The sequence below is a fragment of the Cervus elaphus genome, chromosome 9 (genome assembly GCF_910594005.1).
Source record: "Cervus elaphus chromosome 9, mCerEla1.1, whole genome shotgun sequence".
Taxonomy (NCBI): Eukaryota; Metazoa; Chordata; class Mammalia; order Artiodactyla; family Cervidae; genus Cervus; species Cervus elaphus.
This window is the reverse complement of record NC_057823.1, coordinates 9,053,066-9,075,529: the sequence shown is the minus strand read 5'-3', so window position 1 is coordinate 9,075,529 and position 22,464 is coordinate 9,053,066. Positions and strand designations below refer to the sequence as shown.

General features: G+C 55.3%; 1 protein-coding gene across 7 annotated transcripts in view; it reads left to right on the top strand.

Moving 5' to 3' along the window:
• The window catches only part of KCNN1 (potassium calcium-activated channel subfamily N member 1), a 37,352-nt gene that overhangs the window by 6,778 nt on the left and 8,110 nt on the right, over window positions 1-22,464 (top strand). For 2 of the 7 annotated variants that reach the window (XR_006342581.1, XR_006342580.1), the window contains exons 1-8: window positions 1,972-2,175; window positions 8,158-8,640; window positions 9,327-9,422; window positions 12,482-12,900; window positions 13,342-13,350; window positions 15,835-15,976; window positions 21,142-21,252; window positions 22,078-22,180. Coding sequence is in view for 5 of the 7 variants with exons in the window: in XM_043910971.1 (XP_043766906.1) it covers window positions 2,002-2,175; window positions 8,158-8,640; window positions 9,327-9,422; window positions 12,482-12,900; window positions 13,342-13,350; window positions 15,835-15,976; window positions 21,142-21,252; window positions 22,078-22,205 (1,562 nt within the window). In the remaining 2 variants the exon portion in view is untranslated. Of the gene's footprint in view, window positions 1-1,956; window positions 2,176-8,157; window positions 8,641-9,326; window positions 9,423-12,481; window positions 12,901-13,341; window positions 13,351-15,834; window positions 15,977-21,141; window positions 21,253-22,077; window positions 22,206-22,464 lie in introns of those variants that run through there. The other 5 variants (XM_043910974.1, XM_043910973.1, XM_043910971.1 and 2 more) reach the window with 4 other exon arrangements.

Here is a 22,464-nt window from a genome sequence, read left to right as displayed (position 1 = left end):
CGTCTTATATCTCCTGCATTGACAGGCGGGTTCTTTACCACTTGTGTCACCTGGGAAGCCCAGAGCGTAGGATGGGAGGACTGGAGGGGCCTCTGCAGTCTGTGGTCGTTGCTCTTGTGAATTACTGGATGTTTACACAGTGGACTTGAATTCAGAAAGCATTCCGATACTGCAGCGGCTTCCCAGATGGCGCAGTGATAAGAATCCACCTGCCAGTGCAGGAGACACGGGTTCAGTCCCTGGGTGGGGAAGATCCCCTGGAGTAGGAACAACCTGCTCCAGTATTCTTGCCTGGAGAAGCCCAGGGACAGAGGATCCTGGTGTGCTGCAGTCTGGGGCATGGCAAAAGAGCAGGGCACGACTGAGCACACACGCCCGGTGCTGCCGGGGCATGACAGCAGCCTGTGCAAGCCTGGGGCAATCCGCAGGCATGGTGAGAATGCTCTGTGTGGGGCAGGGACCCTTATGGGGGCAGGCACAGGCGTCAGGGGCCAGGGCACTGCATGCAACACAGGGATGTGTGCCAGACCCCGAGGGAGCTGTGGGTGGCTCCGTCACTGTTGTGCTTTAGAAAGAGGCCCCAGTGGCTCAGGCAAGGGAACAGCAAGTGCAGAGGCCTGGGAAGGGGGGCTGGTAAATGGATGGAGGGAGGCAGGATGAAGCATGTTTGAGAATGCATCCCCTTACGGTTCCCAAACCACAGTCCCGGAGCCCCTGTGGACACAACAGGGCCTGGGGTCCCCAGGCCTCTGCTTCCCAACTAGCACAGACCATGGCTAGGCCTTCCTCAGGGTGCTCCCAGCAGGCTGGGATCAAGGACAGGCTCTGGAGATGACGGACTAGGAGTCCCATCTGTTGACCCCCCACCCATCACCTGGCTCCACTCACCCTCACCTCCATCACTGACCCCTGGGACTAGCCCTGCCCAAGCCACTGTCCACTCACTCATTCATTCAGCGCAGCTATTTTCTGGGCACCACAGAAAGAACAGACAGCTGCCTGGAGGCAGTGATGAGCAGCCAGATGTTTCTGATCTGGCCCAAAGCTCAGGGCCAAGAGGAAAATAGATGGGGGACTGGGAGAGAAAAGGGGGCACTGCTGCCTCCAGGAGCCCTCAGGCCGGGGAGAACAGAGTCAGGTTCAGTCACCCAGGTGACAGGGTGGGGATAGGGTGAGGCTGAGGTGGTGAGGCTGCCTGAGAAAGGAGGAGGTAAGGGCTCTCCACCTTCCAGTCCCCAAAGCTCCTCTGAGCTTCCGTGAACATTGAATGAGTGTTGCCCAAGGTCATCCTCAGTACCAGGGGAAAGGAGCAGCATTTGGGGGACCCAAAAAATAATCTATTGTTGGCCTGCCATCCTGGCATTGGTTTGGGGAGTTTAGGACTGGGGGGGGGGGGGGGGCTAAATCTGAGTGGATTCTCTCCTCTCAAAGAAGATGGCCTTTGCCCCAGCAAGCACCCCCCACCCCCAGCCCTGAAAGCCCCCACACCCAGCTCCAAGGCACTTTCTACTTGCCATCATCTTGTTTCCCCACTCCAAGACCCCCCACCCCCCCTACACACACACACAGAGCGGAAGTTTGACGAGGTCGTTTCAGGAGGGAGGTGGCCAGTCACTTTGCAAAGTTGTCACCCCCGCAAGTGCGTGCTGTGATCAGCCCCCAGGTGCGCAAATGCTGAAAGGTGGCTGGAGTTTGGGGACCTGATTTCGGAAAACGGGTGGTTAGGAGTTCTCGAGGACGGGAGTTTTCGCTTCGCCATGGTCCTCTCCATCGCGCGGGGCAGGAGGGTGAGTTTGAGGACCAGCCGCGCGCTGAGGGGCGAAGGGGGCGCCTGGGAATGAGGGATCTTTAAATGAAGGCGGGGCTTGCGGGGTCGCCGGGGGCGGTGCCAACCCGGGCTCGGCCAATCGGCCGCGCCGCTGGCGTCGCACCGCCCCCTCCTCTCCCGGCCCGGGCGGGAGCTCGCCCCCCCGGCCGGGCCCGTGTACAGGGCGGCGGGGGATGCGAGCGCTGCCGCTGCCCCCGGCCCCACCGCCCCGGGGCCTCGCGCCTGCCCGCTGCTGCCCGCCCCGTCCGCAGCCCCGGCCCCGGCCCCGGCCCCGACCTGGGGGTCCGTGGCCGCGTGGGTCCCTCTCCCTTCCAGCCTCGTCCGGCCGCCCGAGCCGTGTCCCGCAGGTACTGAGCGGTATGGACGGGGGTACCCAGGGAGACATGTCCCGGAGTGTGATGCCGTTTGGGGCAGAGGCCAGGAGGGAGGATGTCCGTGGGGTCCGCAACCGAGAGGACATGGCAGTGGGGGACTGTGTGTATGTGCACTACCCGAGTGAGTCGATTCACGGATCCCCATCCTGGAGGGGGAGGGTACTGGGTTCACTTTGGCGGGGGCAGAGCACTGAGTCTCCCAACTCCATAGATACGGTGGGGGAGCTCTCGGGGTGGAGGCAGTGACCCAGGACTGGCTTGGGAATGCGAGGAACGAGACCCTCACCACTGGCCCTTCTGTCCAGCCGTTAGGGGCAGCATGGCAGGGTTCGTAAAACTGGCCCCCTAGCTCTCCCAGGACAGAGGTCGGGTACCCAGCACAGCGCACCGTTCTGGCTGTCCTGGAGGGTGGGGCCTCAGATGTGAGTGCTGGAGGCTGGGGGTGAGCCAGAGATGCTGATGGAGACGCATCAGAGTGGAGGGCACTGGGGAGGGCAGGCTAATTGCACCCGGATGGGTGGTGAAGGGGGGAATGCGTAAGGGATGGGGCAGTCAGCCAACGACTTGCTGCACCCACTCTCCAACAGCCCATAGGGTGGGAGGACAAATGGATCCTGTCTACCCAGCAGAGCTGGGGCCTGAAGAGTAATGGAGGAGGAGTGTTTTGGGGTCCTTCCCTACCCTCCACAGGGACACACAGCCCACAACTTGCCCACAAAACCTACAAGATTCTGCCATGTGCTGCTCTGTCCACAGTTCCTGGGAGCAGTGAGGTGGGCATTTTGCCCAAAGGAGGCTCTGCCTTTGAGAGTAATGGGCAGGGGGTACTTTCTCCTGGTCCAGCTCTGAAGGATAGATTGTGGTGTTGGGCAGTGGCACCACAACGTACCCATGACTGTGTGCTAGGCATTTTCCACGTGAGATCTCATTTCTTTCTGGTCACCGACCCTGCTGGGTTGGCACTAAGCTGCCCCGTTACTAAAGAAGTAGCTGAGGAAGTGGCAGTGACCTCGTCCTGGCTGGAACACCTAAAGGTCCCTCTGTAATCAACCCATCATTTGTAAAAGAGCTCACTCAAGGGCCTTTGCTGTCTGGTCATTTTCTTTCTCTTCCTGTTGGGTGGGAAAGTTCAGAGGAGCTGGCCTCCTTGGTCCCTGCTGCCTGCACACTTTCTTCTCTGCTTCAAGAGCCTTCCTGGGTTCCCCCTGCCCCGCTTGGCCTACAGGTTTCCCACAGTATCTCTTGAAATGGTGCAGAAGGCAGGTCTGCTCATCTCCTTACCCCAGCATTCAGGGAACAGAGGTCTTGTGCCCCAGACATGTGAGACAATTTTAGCAATTCCAAGAACCTTCAAAACCAAATACGGCCCACAGGGTGTTTCTCCCTTTTTAGAAGAAGTCCTTGAAGAACTCAGGGCCTTCACCCAGAAAAACACACCCTTTCATGGACATCGAAACCTTGGCTGGGGTTTTATAGGAGTTTCTGGTTCTTCGGGAAAACTCTGAGGATCCTGGGGACCCCACTTTTAGGCCCAGGTTGCAATGAGGGAGGGGAAGGTGAACCTGGGGAGGAGTGGGGTCTCTTGTGCCCAAGGCCTTCTGGTCCCACCCAGTCTTTAGATTATGGGCCAGCCCCTTCCTCCGTGAGATCTCTGGCAGGCCGCTCTGTCCTTCCACTTCCTATGAGGTCATGGGAGGTGTCAGCCGGCCATCACTCCTGTGCCCTGAGCTCTGTGGCCCCTCAAGGGCTGCGCCAGACTGGCTCCCTTTCCGAATAGTTGCTGGACAACAGGGATCCAGGCAGGTCCTGCCACCTCCAGACTGCACTAACTTAGCCCTTGCCCCTCCTGGCTGTGTGACCTCGGGCAACATGCTGAACCTCTCTGAGTCTTGTCTCCCATGTGTAAAATGTGAGTAAGAATGCCACCTGCCTCGCTGAGTAGCCATAGCGATTAAATGCAGTAATTCTGATCAAGGTCTTGGTCCGCCAGGAAAATCCCACGAACGGAGCCTGGCGGGCTACAGTCCACGGGGTCGCAAAAGAGACACGACTGAGCGACTAAGTCGCAAATAACCGCATTAACGTGATGGGCCCTAGGAAGGCCCTCCAGGCCTCCGCCCTCCTGGAAGTCACCTGCTGCCTATCCGCATGCCCCACCCCACTCCCTCTCTGCCCAGGGCATGTCAGGACGCGGCTGCCAGGCAAGGAGGAGCATGGCCGCTGCGTGGCTGAATTTGGCCTGTGTGTTAGGTGGCTGAGTCACATCCCCAAATTGCATCTTCATCGGTGCATTTCAGAAGGTCGTTTGCAGCGCCCCCACCCCCTCCCAGTCCTGTCTGCCAGGCCATCCCCTCTCCTGCCTGTTTTCCTCAAGCCCTGGGCAGGGGCCCTTCTGCACCTTCAGGACGGGAGGTGGGAGGGCTGTCTGAGGTCTCCTTGTCTCTTGGGGAAGAGCAGGTCTGGGGCTGCGGCGTGTGTCCTGGGGGTAGGCTGTTAGCCCCACCTAACAGCTCACGCCCTTCAGGTAGCAAGCAGGGGCCATAGAAGACAGTAGAAGACACCCCAGAAGACAGTGGCAGCTGAGTGCTTGTGAGGACAAAGAGATCAGGGCCAAGATCAGCCTTATAAACTGTGAAGTGCTGGGCCTGCAGGCGATCAGCCCGTACAAACTGTAATGTCCTGGGCCCACGAGGGGCCAGCTCCTATAAACTGTGAAACGTTAGGTCACAGGTGGCCACAGCCTAGTGGGGAGGATGGATGGAAGCGGGACGTGTCCTAAGACTCATAATTCTTGGGTTCTTCCTGTATGTTGGCACCCTCGTCTGGGGACATGTACTGTCTGGGGGCGGGGTGGACGTGGACATAGGTAGTCCTGCAGGGCATGCGGTGGTTGGTGCCCTGGCCAAGGTCATCCGTGTCTCACCTTGCTCATCGTGGTGTGTCCTGGTGTGACATTGTCTGAGTCTCTCACCCCCAGGAGTGTGGTTTCAGGGCCAGGGAGGTGCCTTGTCTCTGCACGCAGCCCCCTCTCCCGAGCCCCCAGCACATGCTAGCTTAGCCTTTCCCAAGAGGACAGCACTGGACCCACAGCCCACTGCCGCCTGGCTTCTTGGGAGAATCCCACAAGGCAGCCTGATGCAGAATCTGCCTTGTGAGGAGACGGACCCTTCAGCGCACAGTGAAGGGAAACTGGTGCCTCAGTTTCCCCATCTGTACAACAGGCCAAATCCTTGAACCCCGTTTTTGGGGATGTTGTGAGAATTAAGGAGAAAACTCTGTGTGAAGGACAGAGCCTGGCATGTAGTGGGTGTTCAGTAAACACAGGCTGTGGTGGCAGCTGGGGGTGCCTGTGGGGGTGAGGAGTGAGGGAGTGGGCTGGGGTGGAGCAGTGGACGGTCTGGCAAGGTTGGACTGCAGGCAGGCCCATCCTGTGCATGTCACCGTCTTCAAGGTCCTTGCTCCTGCACGTGGCACATGGGGCCTGGCCCCAGGCAGGCATAGAATCTGAGGGTGTCAGAGCATATCAGCCTGTCTGCTTCTCGGTAGCCAGTTTCCTTTGTGGGGAAACTGAGGCTGGCCCAAGGCCGCAGGACCAGGCCAAGGTGCTGGGATCTTTTTGTTTTTTTTGACTGCATCACATGGCTTACAGGGTTTTTAGTTCCCTAACCAGGGGTTGAACCCATTCCTCAGCAGTGAGAGCACAGAGTCCTAACGCCTGGACCTCCAGGGAATTCCCTGGGATCTTTTTCTTTTTAAAATTTTATGTCTTTATTTTTAGCCACACCTTGGCTTGTGGGGTCTTAGTTCTTTGACCAGGGATTGAACCCGGGCCCTCAGCAGTGAAAGCACGGAGTCCTAACCACTGGACTGCCAGGGCATTCCTCAATTCTGGGATCTTAGAATTAAATCCTGGATTGTTCCTTTGGTCCTGGAATCCAGGCAGGAGGGAGCTGAGGGTCTCATAGCCATAGTCACAGTCCCTAATATCTCCCTGGCCATACCCTTTGACTGTGTAAGTATATTCAGGCCTTTGGACAACTCTACGTGGTAGTGGTAGGGAATTGGAGGCTCAGTAGAGTGAGATTAATTTGTCCAAGGTTCCAGAAGTCAGGAGACAAGCCTGGGTTGGAACCATCTCCTGACGGCTGACTTGTTCAGTCGCTAAGTCGTATCCGACTCTGCAACTGCATGGACTGCAGCACGCCAGGCTTCCCTGTCCTCCACTATCCCCTGGAGTTTTTCTAAATGCATGTCCATTGAGTCAGTGATGCCATCCAACCATCTCATCCTCTGTTGCCCCCCTTCTCCTCCTGCCTTCAGTCTTTCCTAGCATCAGGGTCTTTTCCGATGAGTTGGCTCTTCTCATCAGGTGGCCAAGGTATTGGACCTTCAGCTTCAGCATCAGTCCTTCCAATGAATATTCAGAACTGATTTCCTTTAGGATTGACTGGTTTGATCTCCTTGCTGTCAAAGGGACTCTCAAGAGTCTTCTCTAACACCACAATTCAAAAGCATCATTTCTTCAATGCTCAGCCTTCGTTATGGTCCAACTCTCATATCCCTACATGACTACTGGAAAAATCATAGCTTTGACTATATGAACCTTTGTCAGCAAAGTAATGTCTCTGCTTTTTAATACACTGTCTTGGTTTGTCACAGCTTTCCTTCCAAGGAGAAGTGTCTTAATTTCATGATTTTAGTCACCATTCACAGTGCTTTTGGGGCCCAAGAAAATATTAATAAAATCTATCGCTGTTTCCACGTTTCCCCCTTCTTTTTGCCATAAAGTGATGGGATTGGATGCCATGATCTTAGTTTTTTGAATGTGGAGTTTCAAGTCAGCTTTTTCACTCTCCTTTTTCACCTTCATCAAGAGGCTTTTCAGTTCCTCTTCACTTTCTGCCATTAGAGTGGTATCATCTGCATATCTGAGGTTGTCAATATTTCTCCTGGCAGTCTTGATTCCAGCTTGCAAGTCGTCCAGCCCAGCATTTCTCATGATGTGCTCTGCATATAAGCTAAATAAGCCCGGTGACAGTATACAGCCTTGACGTACTCCTTTCGCAATTTCAAACCAGTCCACGTCTGGTTCTAACTGTTGCTTCTAGACCTGCATACAAGTTTCTCAGGAGACAGGTATGCTAAGGTAAAGTGGTCTTATCTTAAGACCACCTGAAGGTGGTTCCAGACGGCTCATTTAGGTGGCCTCTAATCCTCCCAGGCAAACCAGCCGGCAGAATTCCATCTTGAGGCTTTCAGAGGTGTTTACTGAGTGTCGCCTGTGTTTATTGCTTTAGGTGTTTATTGCTTTTAGCATCCATTGCTTTAGGTACTTGGAAACACAGAAAAGTCATCGGGCAAAGATCTGGTAGGAAGGTGTCCCAGGGAGAGGGTGCAGCAGGCGCCTCAGAGTGTGCAAGGGCCCTGAAGCAGGACCAGGCTTGTTGGAACCTGGTGATGGGGAGGTCAGTGTGGCTGAAAGGGAGTGACTCTGGGAAAGTGAGAAGGATGAGGTGGGTGGGAGCCAGACGATAGAGGCCGCCTGGCCACAGTGAGGAGTTTTTATCCAATCGTGCTGGAGAGCCACGGGGAGGTTTGTTTTTGTTTTATATTTATTTACTTATTTTTAGCTGCATTGGGTCTTAGTTGCGGCATTTGGGCTCTTCGTTGTGGGCCACAGACTTCTTTCTAGTTGTGACATGTGGGCTCCAGAGTGCGTAGGCTCTGTAGTTGCAGCGTGCAGGCTTAGTTGCCCTGCAACGTATGGGATCTTTGTTCCCCGACCAGGGATCGAACCCACATCCCCTGCATTGGGAGGCGGATTCTTAACCACTGGTCCCCCAGGGCGTCCTGTGTGGAGGTTTTGAGCCAAGGAGGGGCATAGGCTGGCTCGGTTTCTGGGGTGGGGGTCAGTTGGCCAGGCCCTGACATGACTGTGTTCCCTGTGCCCTGCAGGTCAGCGCGGGAGCCCGGTGGCTGAGCCATGCCAGGCCCCAGGCGGCCGGCAGCAAGCCCAACGTCAGCACCCACATAGTCATGAACAGCCACAGACACAGTGGCTGCGAGGGACGGCCGCTAGGTGGCGGGCTGGGTGCCCCGGGCCGAGATCCTCTGGACCCCGAGGCCGGCCACCCCCCGCAGCCTCCAAATGGCCCAGGCATCCAGGTGGTGGTGGCCAAGAGCGAGCCGGCGCAGCCCTCGCCTGGCAGCCCCCAGGGGCAGCCCCAGGACCAGGAAGAGGAGGAAGATGAGGAAGAAGATGAGGCGGTCAGACAGAGGGGCTCAAGGAAGCCCCCCAGCGTTGGCCACCGCCTGGGCCACCGGCGGGCGCTCTTTGAGAAGCGGAAGCGCCTCAGTGACTATGCCCTAATCTTTGGCATGTTCGGCATCGTTGTCATGGTGACAGAGACGGAGCTGTCCTGGGGGGTCTACACCAAGGTAGGCATGGCCCTTCCCCCTGGCACCCCGGGGAGGCCCCGCTGGTCCCACTTGGCTCCCCGAGACCCCCTTGGGCCTGGGGTCTGGGACCACATCGGCCCTAGGAGAGGGGGGCGGGGGACACTGAGGGGACCCTGGAGGTGGGAAGGTGGGGGGCACCCAGGGCCTCCTGTTATTTCCACCCCCTGGGGGCAGCAGGAAGGCCTCAGGTGGGGCCTGAAGTCTCCAGCCCCTTCCCTGCATCTTGCACCATGGGGCTGCGCTTTCGCTGAAGGTGGGAAGGGGGCTATTTCCTGGTCAGGCCCGGAGGAGACAGGGGAGCACCAGAGAAGAGCTGCTTTGAGGAGCAGGGAAGGAACTTTGCTCCTTTTGAGGGCCAGCTGGGCCAGGTTATGAGCCTGGTTGTGGGTCCCCAAGTGGATACCAGGACGGAGGGAGATGAGAGCCAAGTCAGCCTGTAAACTGTGGAGTGCTGCGTCTGCTCGAGGCCTGGTTTTATAAACTATGAAGTGCTGTGCCCATGTGAGGTCTGGCCTTATAAACTGAAGCGCCACCTTGCTATGCGCCCAAGCCTAAGGAGTAAGGACCAGAGCTTCATTTCCCAAGCGAAGTGACCAGGTCGGGGGGTCAGAAGGGCTGCCCGTCTCCACAGTATCTGTCCTGCCCTCTGCTCTCTCTTTGCCCAGGAATCCCTGTACTCATTTGCACTCAAATGCCTCATCAGCCTCTCCACGGTCATCCTGCTGGGCCTGGTCATCCTCTACCATGCCCGGGAGATCCAGGTCAGTGCTCAGTGGGCTTAGGACAGCTCCCCTCTCTGCACCCCAGAGCCCCCCACACCAGCCACCTTCATGCGTGCACGTTCAGTTGTGTCCAACTCTTTGTGACCCTTTGGGCTGTAGCCTGCCAGGCTCCTCTGTCCCTGGGATTCTCCAGGCAAGAATACTAGAGTGGGTTGCCATTTCCTCCTCCAGGGGATCTTCCCGACCCAGGGATCGAACCCGCGTCTCTTGCATCTCCTGCATTGGCATGCGTGTTCTTTACCACTAGCGCCAGCTGGGAAGCCCCCAGGACCTGGGAACCCTCTAAAACATAGAAGGATCAATAGCCACTTTATAGAGTTGGGGGGGGGAAGATCTCCATGGAAACACACTGTTTAGATCACTCTAAATTTCCTGGAATGCCTATCATCATTTTAATTTTCATCAATAATTTGGTAAAGAAGACGAAACAGTGAGAGAGCAGGCAGTGGACTGGGGCTCTGAGGTGCATGTGGATTGTTTTTGCAGCCCTGGGGTCTTCTGAGGTTTTGTAGCCACGGAGTCCAGTGTCTGTGGCACCAGGCTCCTTCTCCTAGTCCACTGGACCTGTGTTTGAAAGATTTCTCATGTGCCAGGGATTCTCCTATTTCAGGGGTTGATCAAAAGCTGGTCAGGTCCCTGGAGAGCCAAGTTCAGGGCTTGTAAGGCAGGTGTTACCACAACAGGACAGCACCAGGGCCTGGGGACACCGAAGGGGGTCAGATCTGGCTTCTGACTCTGGCCTTTGATGACCCCTGACCTCAAGGAGCCACAGCCTGGCAGGAGGTGGGTGTAGGAAAATCCTACCTAGGTTGTACTGTATGCAGACCTGTCAATGGACACCCAGAGTCTGGTATACGGGAGGGGTCCTTAGTCTGGCTAGGGGTTGGGGTAGGAGGATGGTGACCCTTGAAGTAAAGGAAGCAATTCTAAAGGGACGGCTGGGAACAGCAGTCTGGCAGTTCCTCGAGCAGTTAAACATGGAGTTACTATATGACCCAGCAATTCCACCCCAAGTTACACACTTGGAGAAACAGCTACATCCTCACAAAAATGTGTACCCACGTGTTCAGAGCAGCATTATTCACAATTGCCTAAAGGTGGAAACCCCCCAAATGTCCGTTGACTGATGTATGGATAAACAAACGGTGGTCCATCCATACAATGGCGTACTATTCAGCGAAACAGAAAAGAAGGAAGCGCTGTATGTTTGCACACCACAGCTGAGTGTCTTACACAGCAGAAGTATATTTTCTCGTGGGGCTTCCCTGATGGCTTAGACAGTAAAGAATCCGCCTGCAATGCAGGAGACCTGGGTTCAATCCCTGGGTTGGGAAGATCCCCTGGAGAAGGAAATGGCAGCCCACTCCAGTATGCTTGCCTGGGAAATCCCATGGACAGAGCAGTCTGGCGGGCTACAGTCCACGGGGTCATAAAGAGTCAGACATGACTGAGTGACTGACACACACGTGTATTCTCTCACATCTCTGGAGGTTGGAAGGCCAAGGTCAGGTGCTGGCAGGGTTGGTTTCTCCTGAGCCTCTCTCCTTGACTTGCAGGCAGCTGCCTTCTCATTGTGACCTTACATGGCCTTTCCTCTATACGCATATACCCCTCTATGCACATATACCCCTGTATATACCCTTCTTAGAACGACACCAGTCCTATAGGATGGGGGCCCAACCCCTATGACCTCATTTAATCTTAATTATATTTTTAAAGGCTCTATTTCCAAATATAGTCATATTGGGGGCTAGGGCCTTAGCAGTTGAATATTGAGTGGACAAAGTTCAGTCCATAACTCTCCACCCTCTGGCCCACCTCCCAAATCCATGTCCTTCTCCCATGCAAAATGCATCAATCCCAGCAGCCCCCAAAGTCTTAACTCATTCCAGCATCAACTCAAAGTCCAAAATCCCCTTTAAATATCATCTAGGGGCTTCCCCAGTGGTCCAGTGGTTAAGAATCCACACTTGTACTTCAGGGGCCCAGGTTCGATCCCAGATCAGGGAAGTAAGATCCCATGTACTGTGCAGTGCGGCCAAAGGAAAAAAGAAAGAAAGATTATGTTTACAGGTGTGTGTTGTGTTATTTGGTTGTGTCTGACTCTTTGCAACCCCATGGACTGTATAGCCCGCCAGGATCCTTTGTCCATGGGATTATCCCAGCAAGAATACTGGAGTGGGTTGCAGTTTCCTACTCCAGGGGATCTTCCCGACCCAGGGATCAAACTCGCGTCTCTTGCATCTCCTAGATTGGCAGGCTAAGTATCATCTAAAACAGACATGGGTGAGACTTGAGGTACAGTTCCTCTGGAGACAAAATGTTCCTCCAGCTGTGAATCAGATAAGTTGTGTGCTTCCAAAGTACAGTGGTGGGCCTAGCATAGAAGAGACATTCCCATCCCCGAAGCCGAAAAATGTGCAAGGGGAGGAGTGACAGGTCCTAAATTTGTCTCAAACCTGCCCAGGCAAATTCCACTGGGTGTGAAGGTTGGAAAATGATGCTCATTGGCTCAGCGCCCCACCTTCCAGGCCTCCTGAGGTGGCAGCATGCCTCCTTGACTCTAGCCGGTGGCCTTTTGTGACTGCCTTCTTTTACTCAGCATGATGTCTTCACGGAGTAGCATGCCCGTGCTGCACTCCTCTTCATGGCTGGGACACTTTCCACGTGTGGAAGGACCACACTCTGTTTCTTTCTGCATCCCTGGATGGACATTGGGTAGTTTCTACGCTGGGCGCCTGTGAACAGTGCTACTGTCATTGCACGCACACAGGATGTGTTTGAACAACTGTTCTCATCTCTCTCGTCCATTTACCTAGGAATGGGAGGGCTGGGTCATTGGTAACGCTGTGTTTGGCTTTTGGGGGAACACCTGTGCCCTGTTTAGCTTGACTTGTGGCCAACCCTGAGCACTAGGGGGTTTCGCCTGTGAGGCCATGTTTGTTGTAAAAGCGGATGCGGTTTGGGGCTGGGATCTCCCTCCGTGCCCTGGGCACGTGTCCAGCACCCACTGCGTCCTGCCCGCCTGATCTCCGCAGCTGTTCATGGTGGACAACGGGGCGGACGACTGGCGCATCGCCATGACGTGCGAGCGCGTGTTCCTCATCTCCCTGGAGCTGGCGGTGTGCGCCATCCACCCGGTGCCCGGCCACTACCGCTTCACGTGGACGGCACGGCTGGCCTTCACGTACGCGCCGTCGGCGGCCGAGGCCGACGTGGACGTGCTGCTGTCGGTGCCCATGTTCCTGCGTCTCTACCTGCTGGGCCGCGTCATGCTACTGCACAGTAAGATCTTCACGGACGCCTCCAGCCGCAGCATCGGAGCCCTCAACAAGATCACCTTCAACACCCGCTTTGTCATGAAGACGCTCATGACCATCTGCCCGGGCACTGTGCTCCTGGTCTTCAGCATCTCCTCCTGGATCATCGCTGCCTGGACCGTGCGGGTCTGCGAGAGGTGCGCCCCTGACCCCCTGGGCCCTGACCCCCCCTGACCCTTAGGCCCACCCACGATCTTGGTGACCCCAGGGCTCCCCCAGCCGCCACTCTGACCCTGCTGAACCCCATACCCACCCATGGCTCCATCCCCGTGACCCCTGATCCTGCTGACCCCTCCCCCCGGTTCCTGGCCTCAGCGACTGTCTCTCACATGCAGCTTCCTCATCCCTGGGACTCCAGCCCTGTGTCCCCAGCCACCCCCAGCTCCTACCCTGACCCCCACCCCTCCAGGACCCCATCCCTCTTCCCGCTTCCCCTCCCTCCAGGGGCCCCTCCACTGGCCCCGTCTCTGGCCCAGGGTGGTGGAGGCAGCAGGAACAGGGGCCCCCTCCATCCACCTGCGTCTCCCACAATTTAACCTGCTCTCCTTCTCCCCTCTGCCCACCCTGCCGGACTGTAGGGAAAACATGTGAGTCCTACCCTCAGCCGAGCTATGTGTGCAAAGCTGCCAGCTGTCCTGCCCGCCAGGAATTTAAGATCAGCTGCCACCGGGGGAGGGGGCGGAAAGGGGAGGCGGTGTCCGGGACCCGCCCAGAGCCCACGGGCCGTGGGGAGAGCTTGTCCCAGTGCCACCAGCCAGGTGGGTCTGGGTCACTCTTGGGCCTGGTGCTCTGGGCATCCCTAGGGTCCTTGCCACCAAGGAGGGGGCAGCAGAAGGGAGCAGAGGGAAGAAGAGTTTAGCTCTGGTGCCTGGTTGAGGCAGCTGGCCCCAGGGGGCAGGGACAGCTCCTTCAGTGGGTCTGGGATGAACAAGCACAGTCCCAGCTTTTCAGACCCCCATACCAGGGTTTGTTCTGAACGGCCTTGGACGGTGCAGGGCCATCCAGCCAACTTACAGATGAGAACAGTGAGGCTCTGAGGAGCTAAAGGGACACCCTGAGGGCCCAATGCCTGCTTCCCTCCCCCAGGGCTTCATGGAGAGGGAACGGTCCCCCTGGATCTCTCAGGGCAGGGAAATGCCTTGTCTGGGAGGGGGTCTCTCTTGCCTCTTGATGAGCTGGGTATGGGCTGTAATGGGTGGTGCTGGCACTGGGCTTCCTGGGAGGTCCCTGGGCCGGACCTGTCCCCAGAACCCCAATCCTCACCCCTTCAGTTGTCCCCTCCCCGACCCCGCCTCTGCCTGATGAGGGGCTCCTGGCAGAGAGGGCCCAGCTCTTCCCGTCCCCAAGGCTGAGGGTCACATGAGGGCTCCTTATTCCCCTGATGTGCTTGCGTGCCAGCTCCCACAGACCCGAGGGCTGGGCGCTGGGGAGTGGGAGAGGGTGCAGGCATGGCTGAGGTCCAGGCTGGGTCACTGCAGGGGCGTCTGGTGAGGGCGGGGCACGGGGCAAGGCCAGGGGCAGCCAATCCTAAATTCTGAGCCCTGAGACCCCGCTTGACGCCCCCTCGCCCGCCTCGCTCACCCCCGTGGCTCTGTCCCACCCCACCTCCCGCATGCCCCCCACTCCCTGGTCTGGGGTGACCCTGTAGCCCCCACCAGAGCTCCAGCCGGGCCTGGAGCCTCCACGCCCATGTCCGACAGCTGATAGGTTCCCGGCTCCTCCTGCCTCCTGGGTGTGGGGTGCTGGTCTCTGGAGAAGTGGAAGCTGGTGCAGCTTCAGGCTCAGGTGCCACAGTGAAAGACGAGGCTCTGTCCCTGGCGCCCCTCACCCATCAGGCAGCCTGGAAGCCCAGGCTGAACGGAAAGGCCTCCATCCCTCCTTCCCACCTGTTGGGTTTCCATCTCCTCCTTGTCTTTTTAAATTTTTTTTGGTCACGCCCCATGGCATGTGGGATTTTAGTTCCCTGAACAGGGCTTGAACTTGTGCACCATGCATTGGAAGCTCAGAGTCCTAACCACTGGACCTCCAGGGAAGTTTCTGTTTCCATATCTTGAGCCCCTGACCCCAGCCCCCTCTGCCTGGAACAGCCCTCCCCAGCAGCTCCCCCTGCCCAGCCTCTGTGGCCCAAAAGGAGAGGGGTCATCTGGGAAGGGCTTCCTGACCTCCCTGAGCTGTAGGGGTTTTGCAGGCAGGGGACTGGGCTGGAACAAAGCTTTGAACCACCCCCAGATCCAGAGCACCAGTCCCTCAGCCTCTGTGGTCAGCCTGGGCTGACCATAGATAGCACCAGTTCGTTGCCTGTGCAGCCAGGGTCTCGGGCTTGGCTTTGACTGGAAAAAATCATGTCCCTTTGCAAGGCCTTGGAATCTGTCCTCTTGAATAACAAAAGTTGAGTCCCAGGTCTCTCCCCAGAGCTAAACATGCTGCCGCCTTTTCCTCCTAACACCAGAAGACTCTCAGGCCTGAAGCTGGAACAATTGCCCTCCAAGTGTTGACTGTCCTAGGACTCCCATCCCCAGGGCTTGCTCCTCCAGGCTTCTGTCTCCCCGTGGAGTCCTCCTCCCTCCTCAGGGCCTTGCTGATTAGGGAAGTTCTTCCTGGTGTCTGACTTGAATCCTTGCCTCTACTTCCTGCCGCTTCTGGTGCCCATGGCCACCCGTGTTTGCATCTGTCTGTGTGTCTGTCTTTGGGAGGGGGATAGTGTGCTTATGCGTGGACACATGTGGACTCTCCCTCACCTGGACCCCTTACTGCCCCATAACGAGCAGCTTGGCAGTCAGGGGAATGGAGGGTGTTGGAAGGGATGCTGGGAGGAGGGTATGGGTGCCCTCTGCCCTGTGGTATCCTCAGGAGGACCATGGGGCTGTCCTGGGTAGCAACCATTGCCCCACACTGCCCTACAGCAACGCTTTGGACACTTTGAGCCTCCAGCGTGGTTAGCTTCCTGCAGTCAAGGCCCCCGTGCAGCCAGGTGGACCCAGGGCCCTGCCTTCCTGGCACGGCCCCTGGGGCTGTGATGAAGGCAGAGGGACCAGTGTGCGCTGACTAGGCTCTCCCTGGCTCCCCTTCAGGTACCACGACAAGCAGGAAGTGACCAGCAACTTCCTGGGGGCCATGTGGCTCATCTCCATCACCTTCCTCTCCATCGGCTACGGCGACATGGTGCCCCACACCTACTGCGGGAAGGGCGTGTGCCTGCTCACCGGCATCATGGTAAGGGCGAGGGGCCCTGCATGTCCCACTGACGGGAGCTCACCCCATTTCGAGCTGGGCCTGCTCTGAGTTCCTCCCTGTGTCAGCCCTCCATTGCCCCCTTCCCTCTGATGTGACATGAAATCCACCCCTTTAGGCTTCCAGGGGACATCTCTTCTGGCTCCTTCCAGCCTGAGTCATACAGCGTCTTCTGTGCCCGCCAGGCCAGATGCTGTGGTCCACTCTGAACCAAGAGTCACCATTACCCCTTTATGCCCCCACAGCCCACTTAACTCACGGTCCTTGGATCCAGGGCGAGGGGCTTGATGCTTCTGTGCCTTGGTTTCCCTGGCTGTAACCAGTGCCCACTCCCTCTGCTTCTTGCAAGGACTCAGTCCCTTCATTTTTGTGAAATGCCTAAAGCCATGAGTGCCTCAGATACCCAGTCAATACCCGCTGACCCTGCCATCACAACCCAGTTCCCCATCCTTGCCTAACACTCAGGGTGTGCTGACATCCCTCTGAGCCCCTCGGGTGTGAAGTTTATCTCATGTGACTCTGTGGGCCCAGGCAGCACCCTGTCTTCCCTAAAGTCTTCCTAAGTCCGTCTGCTTGTGTGGGCAAACTTTGACGTCTGGTGCCTTGTCTTTACCATGATTCGATCATTAGGTTCCCTGCCCATCCCTTCCTTCTGGAACCTTCTTTCTCTCCAAGCTCCTTTGATCTCCATCAGCGCTTTTCCATGTTTTGAATTATGACTTATTTGACATATGGTCGGGCACACCTATCCCTAGCCCCCAGTTAACATGTTCATTTTGATGGCAGAACTTGGCCTCTGTGTACTGATTTCAAGTCAAATCTTGAAGATAGAGTTTGGGGTGAAATATAAAAGAATAGCTTTATTGCTTTGCCAGACAAAAGGTGACCCAGCAGGCTTGTGCCCCTCAAAACTGTGTGTCCCAAGCCGGGAGGATTTGGTGAAGGGTTTCATGGCAATGGCTCCAGGGTGGAGTTTTCCCTGGTGGTTCAGGCGATGAAGAATCTACCTGCAATGTGGGAGACCCAGGTTTAATCCCTGGGTTGGGAAGATCCCCTGGAGAAGAGAATGGCTACCCACTCCAGTATTCTTGCCTGGAGAACTCCATGGACAGAGGAGCCTGGTGGGCTACAGTCCACGGGGTCGCAATGAATCGGACACAACTTAGCAACTGAACAACAACAAATTTAATTTGCTGGGGGTGGGGTGCTGGAGTAGATTGTGAAATAACATAAAGAAACATGCATAATGCCTTTTAACTAAGAGAGGGCTGGGTCAGCCTAGCCTGTAGAAGCAGGGACCCAGTGGGGGCCAGAGGAGGATGTGTACCCCCAGCTTGTGTCCAAAAAGAAAGAGACAAGGGGCAAAGAGGAGAGAGCGCCGTGGGCCTGGGGAGATGGTGACAGCCTGAGACAGTCAACATGCAGTGAAGGGGGCTGAGTGGACCCAATGGAAACACAGCCCCTCCTCCTGTGGGAGGAAAGAAAACCATGGTGGGGACGATGATGGACTTTTGTACGGACAAATGCATTTCTCTACAAAGGAAAATAAGTGGCCTGGGGAGGACCATGGCGGGAATTAGGTTGGCTTCCTTTGGCTTGTTTGTGTTAATTTTTTCACAAATTGAAATTGAGCAGGATCCTGTGGGCACAGAAACCTTTCAGACAGTTGCTGATCAGGGGAGGGGATACGGCCCTCAGGAGAGGAGCAGCCCGGAAACCACAGTGCCGCCTTGGGCCAGGGTCCCAGCTCTGCATCAGGATACACATCATAGTATCTTTGAGCTCTTCTACAGAACTAAAACCTCCAACCAATGGAAGATGATGAAATACTTGGTGAAGCAGTCTTCATTCCAGAGAGGTCAGTTTGATAACCACAAGAACCACAGAAGCTCATCCAGAGACCACCTGAGGCCAGGTTAAAGGAATGCACACACTCTTGAGCCTTATCAGCAGCTCCCCCCCTGGAACCACTGCTATGAAGAAAAGTGAGAATGTCAGTCTCTCAGTCTTGTCCAACTCTTTGTGACCCCCTGGACTGTAGCCTGCCAGGCTCCTCCGTCCATAGAGTTCTCCAGACAAGAATACTGGAGTGGGTAGCCATTCCCTTCTCTAGGGGATCTTCCTGATGCAGGGATCAAACCCGCATCTCCTGCATTGGCAGGCAAGTTCTTTACTACTGAGCCACCAGGGAAGAACTCAAATGAACTTTACAAATAAAAAAACCAAAGTATTCAGATAAGATGACTTTAAACCCAGAAAACCCACAGTGAAACAGAAAAGCCATGTTCTCTCCACTGGGATGAGCCTCCTTCCAGAAAATCAGTTTGGTATTTAGCCTGCAGCTCACTCCTGGCCCTCGCCTCCAGCAAATGCAAGAGTGTTTATACCCAGAGATATTTCTTGCTCTTCTGTTACCACATAGCCAGGGGTCACATGAAGCCACACCTTGGTCTTTCAAGCCACTTTCTGTTTCTTATTCTCCTGTTACTGTCTCCTCTTCCATCCTTGTCCAAGTGTGTCTCCTCCCTGTCACTGTTCCATGGCCCACCCCCTTCCAATATGTTATAAAACACACATTTGCTCATCCTTGAACTTCAAGGCATCCCAGCATGGCCTCCTCTAAACTCAGAGTCTTTTGCTGGATGTGGCATCTGTGCTGTTGTGTGGCACATTGGCCATCAGCCCATCTTTTTCCTGGCTGCATAGTATTCCACATGGAGGTTCCCAATATGTTCTTTGCCCCAGTTGACAGGGATTTTTGTTTTTAAATTTTTATTGAAGTATAGTTGATTTAGAGTGTTGTGCCAAGCTCTGCTTATAGAAAATGACCCAGTTATACACATAAAACATCCTTTTTATGACATATTCTTTTCCATTGTGGTTTATCACAGGATACCGAATATAGTCTCCTGTGCTCTATTTGTAGGGCCTTGTTGTTTATCCATTCTATATATAATAGTTTATATTTGCTAACGCCTCACTTCCACTCCCTCCCTTCCACTTCCCTCTCCCAGCTGACAAGCACACGTTTGTTCTCTATGTCTGAGTCTGTTTCTGTTCTGTGGATGGGTGCATTGGTGCCACGTTTTAGATTCCACATGTAAATCATACCATGTGGTATTTGTCTTTCTCTTTTTTACTTACTTCACTTAGTATGATAATATCTAGTTTCACCCATGTTGTTGTAAGAGGCATTATTTTATTCTTTTTTATAGCTGAGTAGTATTCCATTGTATGTATGTCCCGCATCCTCTGTATTCATTCATCTGTCAGTGGATATCTAGATGTTTCCATTTCTTAGCTATTGTGAATAGTGTTGCTTTGAATACAGGGGTGCATGTAGCTTTGTGAATTGTAGTTTTGTCTGGGTATATATGCCCAGGAGTGGAATTGCTGGATTGTATGGTAATTCCATTTTCTGTTTTCTGAGGAGCCTCCACACTGTCTTCCATAGTGACTGAACCAATGTACATTCCCATCAACGGTGTAGGAGGGTTTCCTTTTTTTCCACACCCTTTCCAGTATTTGTTGTTTGTAGACCTTTTAATGGTGGTCATTCTGACAGGTGTGAGGAGGTACCTCATTATAGTTTTGATTTGCATTTCTCTCACAGTTGCTGATGATGAGCATCTTTTCATGTGCCTATTGGCCATCTGTATGTCTTCTCTGGAGAAATATCTATTAATGTGTTCTGCTCATTTTTCAACTGGGCTGGGTTTTGTTGTTGAATTGTATGAGCTGTCAGTGTATTTTGGAAATTAAGCCCTTGTCTGTTACATCATTTGCAAATATTTTCTCCCATTCCGTAAGTTGTCTTTTCTTTCTTCTTTGTGTGTGTGTGGTTTCCTTTGCTGTGCAAAAGCGTGTAAGTTTGACTAGTTCCCATTTGTTTATTTTTATTTCTATTGCTTTGGGAGACTGACCTAAGAAAACATTGGTACGATTTATGTCAGAGAATGTTTGAGACAGGGCTTTTCCTGAACACAGACTCCTGAGTCCTCCCAAGGCCTGTATCCTGGCCAGAAATGCATGGTGGGATCTCCTCAAGGGGTGACTTTGTGCCCACCCTTCCCCATAAATGTTTGCTTCCATCTATAAGAAAAACTAGCCACACCCCTGGTCCCCAGGGGCTGGGTTTGGGTCTCTTCCTTCCTTCCATCCTGTATGCAGCACCCACAGGAGGAAGCAGTGGGTGGGTGAGGTGCCAGAGAGAGCCTTGGTAGTCAGGGAGCCACCTTCCGGCCCCTCAGCGGCCCCCCTAGCGGCCCCTGCCACCTCCTCACTGGCCACTGCTGGGCTGACGACAGCCGGATGTCCTGTGTTCCTAGGATCCCGACTCTCAATGGCTGAATGCCCCCTTTCCCTCCTCCATCACTTTCACTGGCCCCCCCTACTCCTGCCTGGCAGCCTCGCCCTCCTCCTTGGGTCCTCGCTCCTGCCCTTCTGCCTCTCAAGTGGCCACCAAGTGGACAAGCAAGCCCTCTCTGGCCTCCTTCCCTCACTGGGGACTGGCTGCCATTCAGGACATACTGGGGAGGGTGGTTGCTAAGAGCAGGAGCCCCATCACAGGGGAGACAACCCCTCCTTTTACTTCCCCGCATCCTGGGACCTACACTCTGCCTCTTCTGTCGTGAAAACGCCCCACCATGGTCGGCTGACCTGATCTTCTTTCTCACCACCCTTCTGACCCTACCAGTTAGCTGCATTACCAGTCAGCAACATGTCAGCTGGGTCTCTGTCTCCATCATGTAGACCCCAAAGCCTGGATGGAAATTCTTCCCATCCTCCCACCTCCATGGGCGTCAGCCCCAAATGCACATGTAGATTCTGCCTGCGTCTTGTCCTTTTTCTTATCTTTGAGCCTCACTTTTCCCCTCTGCCCAAGAGGGATAAGAGTGGTCCTGCCTCCTGGGGTTGTTGGGAATCAAACGGACTGATGTATGGCACAGACTCCCTGGACATTCAGTGGTGTTAAGCAAGGGCGGTTTAGAGTCAGTGAACTCAGAAGACGAGATTTGCCAACGCTGCAGGTTTGGAGGGCAAAGGTGAGGAGGGGAACCAGGAAGGCGTCCTGCAGGAGGGAGGGGGTCCTACTTGTGACCCGTATGCAGTGGATTCTGACATGCCCGCTCACCTTCTCCATGCAGGGGGCTGGCTGCACGGCACTCGTGGTGGCCGTGGTGGCCCGGAAGCTGGAGCTCACCAAGGCGGAGAAACACGTGCACAACTTCATGATGGACACTCAGCTCACCAAGCGGGTACGGACCCCAGCCCCTCACGGCCATTTCTCCTCCTGGTCCTCCGGGCCGGCTCTCCCCACCGTACTTCTGCACGTGCGCCCCTGGGTCTCGCCCGGCTGCCTGTGTGTGCCCAGAGAGCCCTGAGCTGCGCCGCCGTGTGAACGCCTTTGAGCTGTGCAGAGTCGTGGCTGCGGCCACAGCTGTCCCCTTCACGCTCGGTCACAGCCCAGCCGCGGGCCGCTCAGCAAGAGGCAGGGGCGTCATCACCAGGCAGCCGGGTGCAGCTTATAAGCTCTATGACCTCAGCAGGTGGGTCTCTCTGTGCCTGTTTCCTCACATATAAAGTGAGAGAGATCCCACCATGTGGAGATTCACCCAGTTAATATTAGCAAGATGCATAGAAAGGGTCTGGCCTGTGGTGAGTGATGTTTGTCAGGCACGCGTGCATGCCCACACACAGAGTGCAGATGTGGCTGGCTAAACATGGCCCTGTCTTACAGCCCCAGGACCCCAGAGGGACACTTCCGTTCCAGTTTCTGGGAGTTTCTGGAAGCTTCCAGAAGTTTCCAGAGCCTTCCATAGTTTTGTGCCTACTCGGGGCTTCCCAGGTGGCTCAGTGGTAAAGAATCCACCTGTCCATGCAGTAGATGTAGGTTTGATCCCTGGGCCGGGAAGATCCCCTGGAGGAGGAAATGGCAACCCACTCCAATATTCTTGCCTGAAAAATCCCATGGACAGAGGAGCCTGGCGGGCTAGAGTCTATGGGGTCACAGAGAGCCGGACACAGCTGAGTAGCTGAGCAGCAGCAGCAGCAGCAAGGAAATGTTCTTTCTCTGGCCTCAGGTAAAAAACGCCGCTGCTAACGTTCTCAGGGAGACGTGGCTCATCTACAAACACACCAGGCTGGTGAAAAAGCCAGACCAGGCCCGGGTTCGGAAACACCAGCGTAAGTTCCTCCAAGCCATCCATCAGTAAGTCCAGCACCTTTCCCACTCGCGTTTCTGTGTCCACCGGGCACAGAGGCAGCCCTGGCTCGCGGGGAGGAGGCTGCAGACTAGGCCAGACAGCTCGCCGTGGCCACAGACATCATGACCATTCCCCTTCCGGGCGGTCAGTTGGTTGGGGCCTACGGCTTCTGTGCTGGGTGGGATAGTGGGACCAGCACTTTTCCAGGACAGTCACCTCTGATAAATCATGCAGACCACCCAACATAAGTGGCAGGAAGCATAT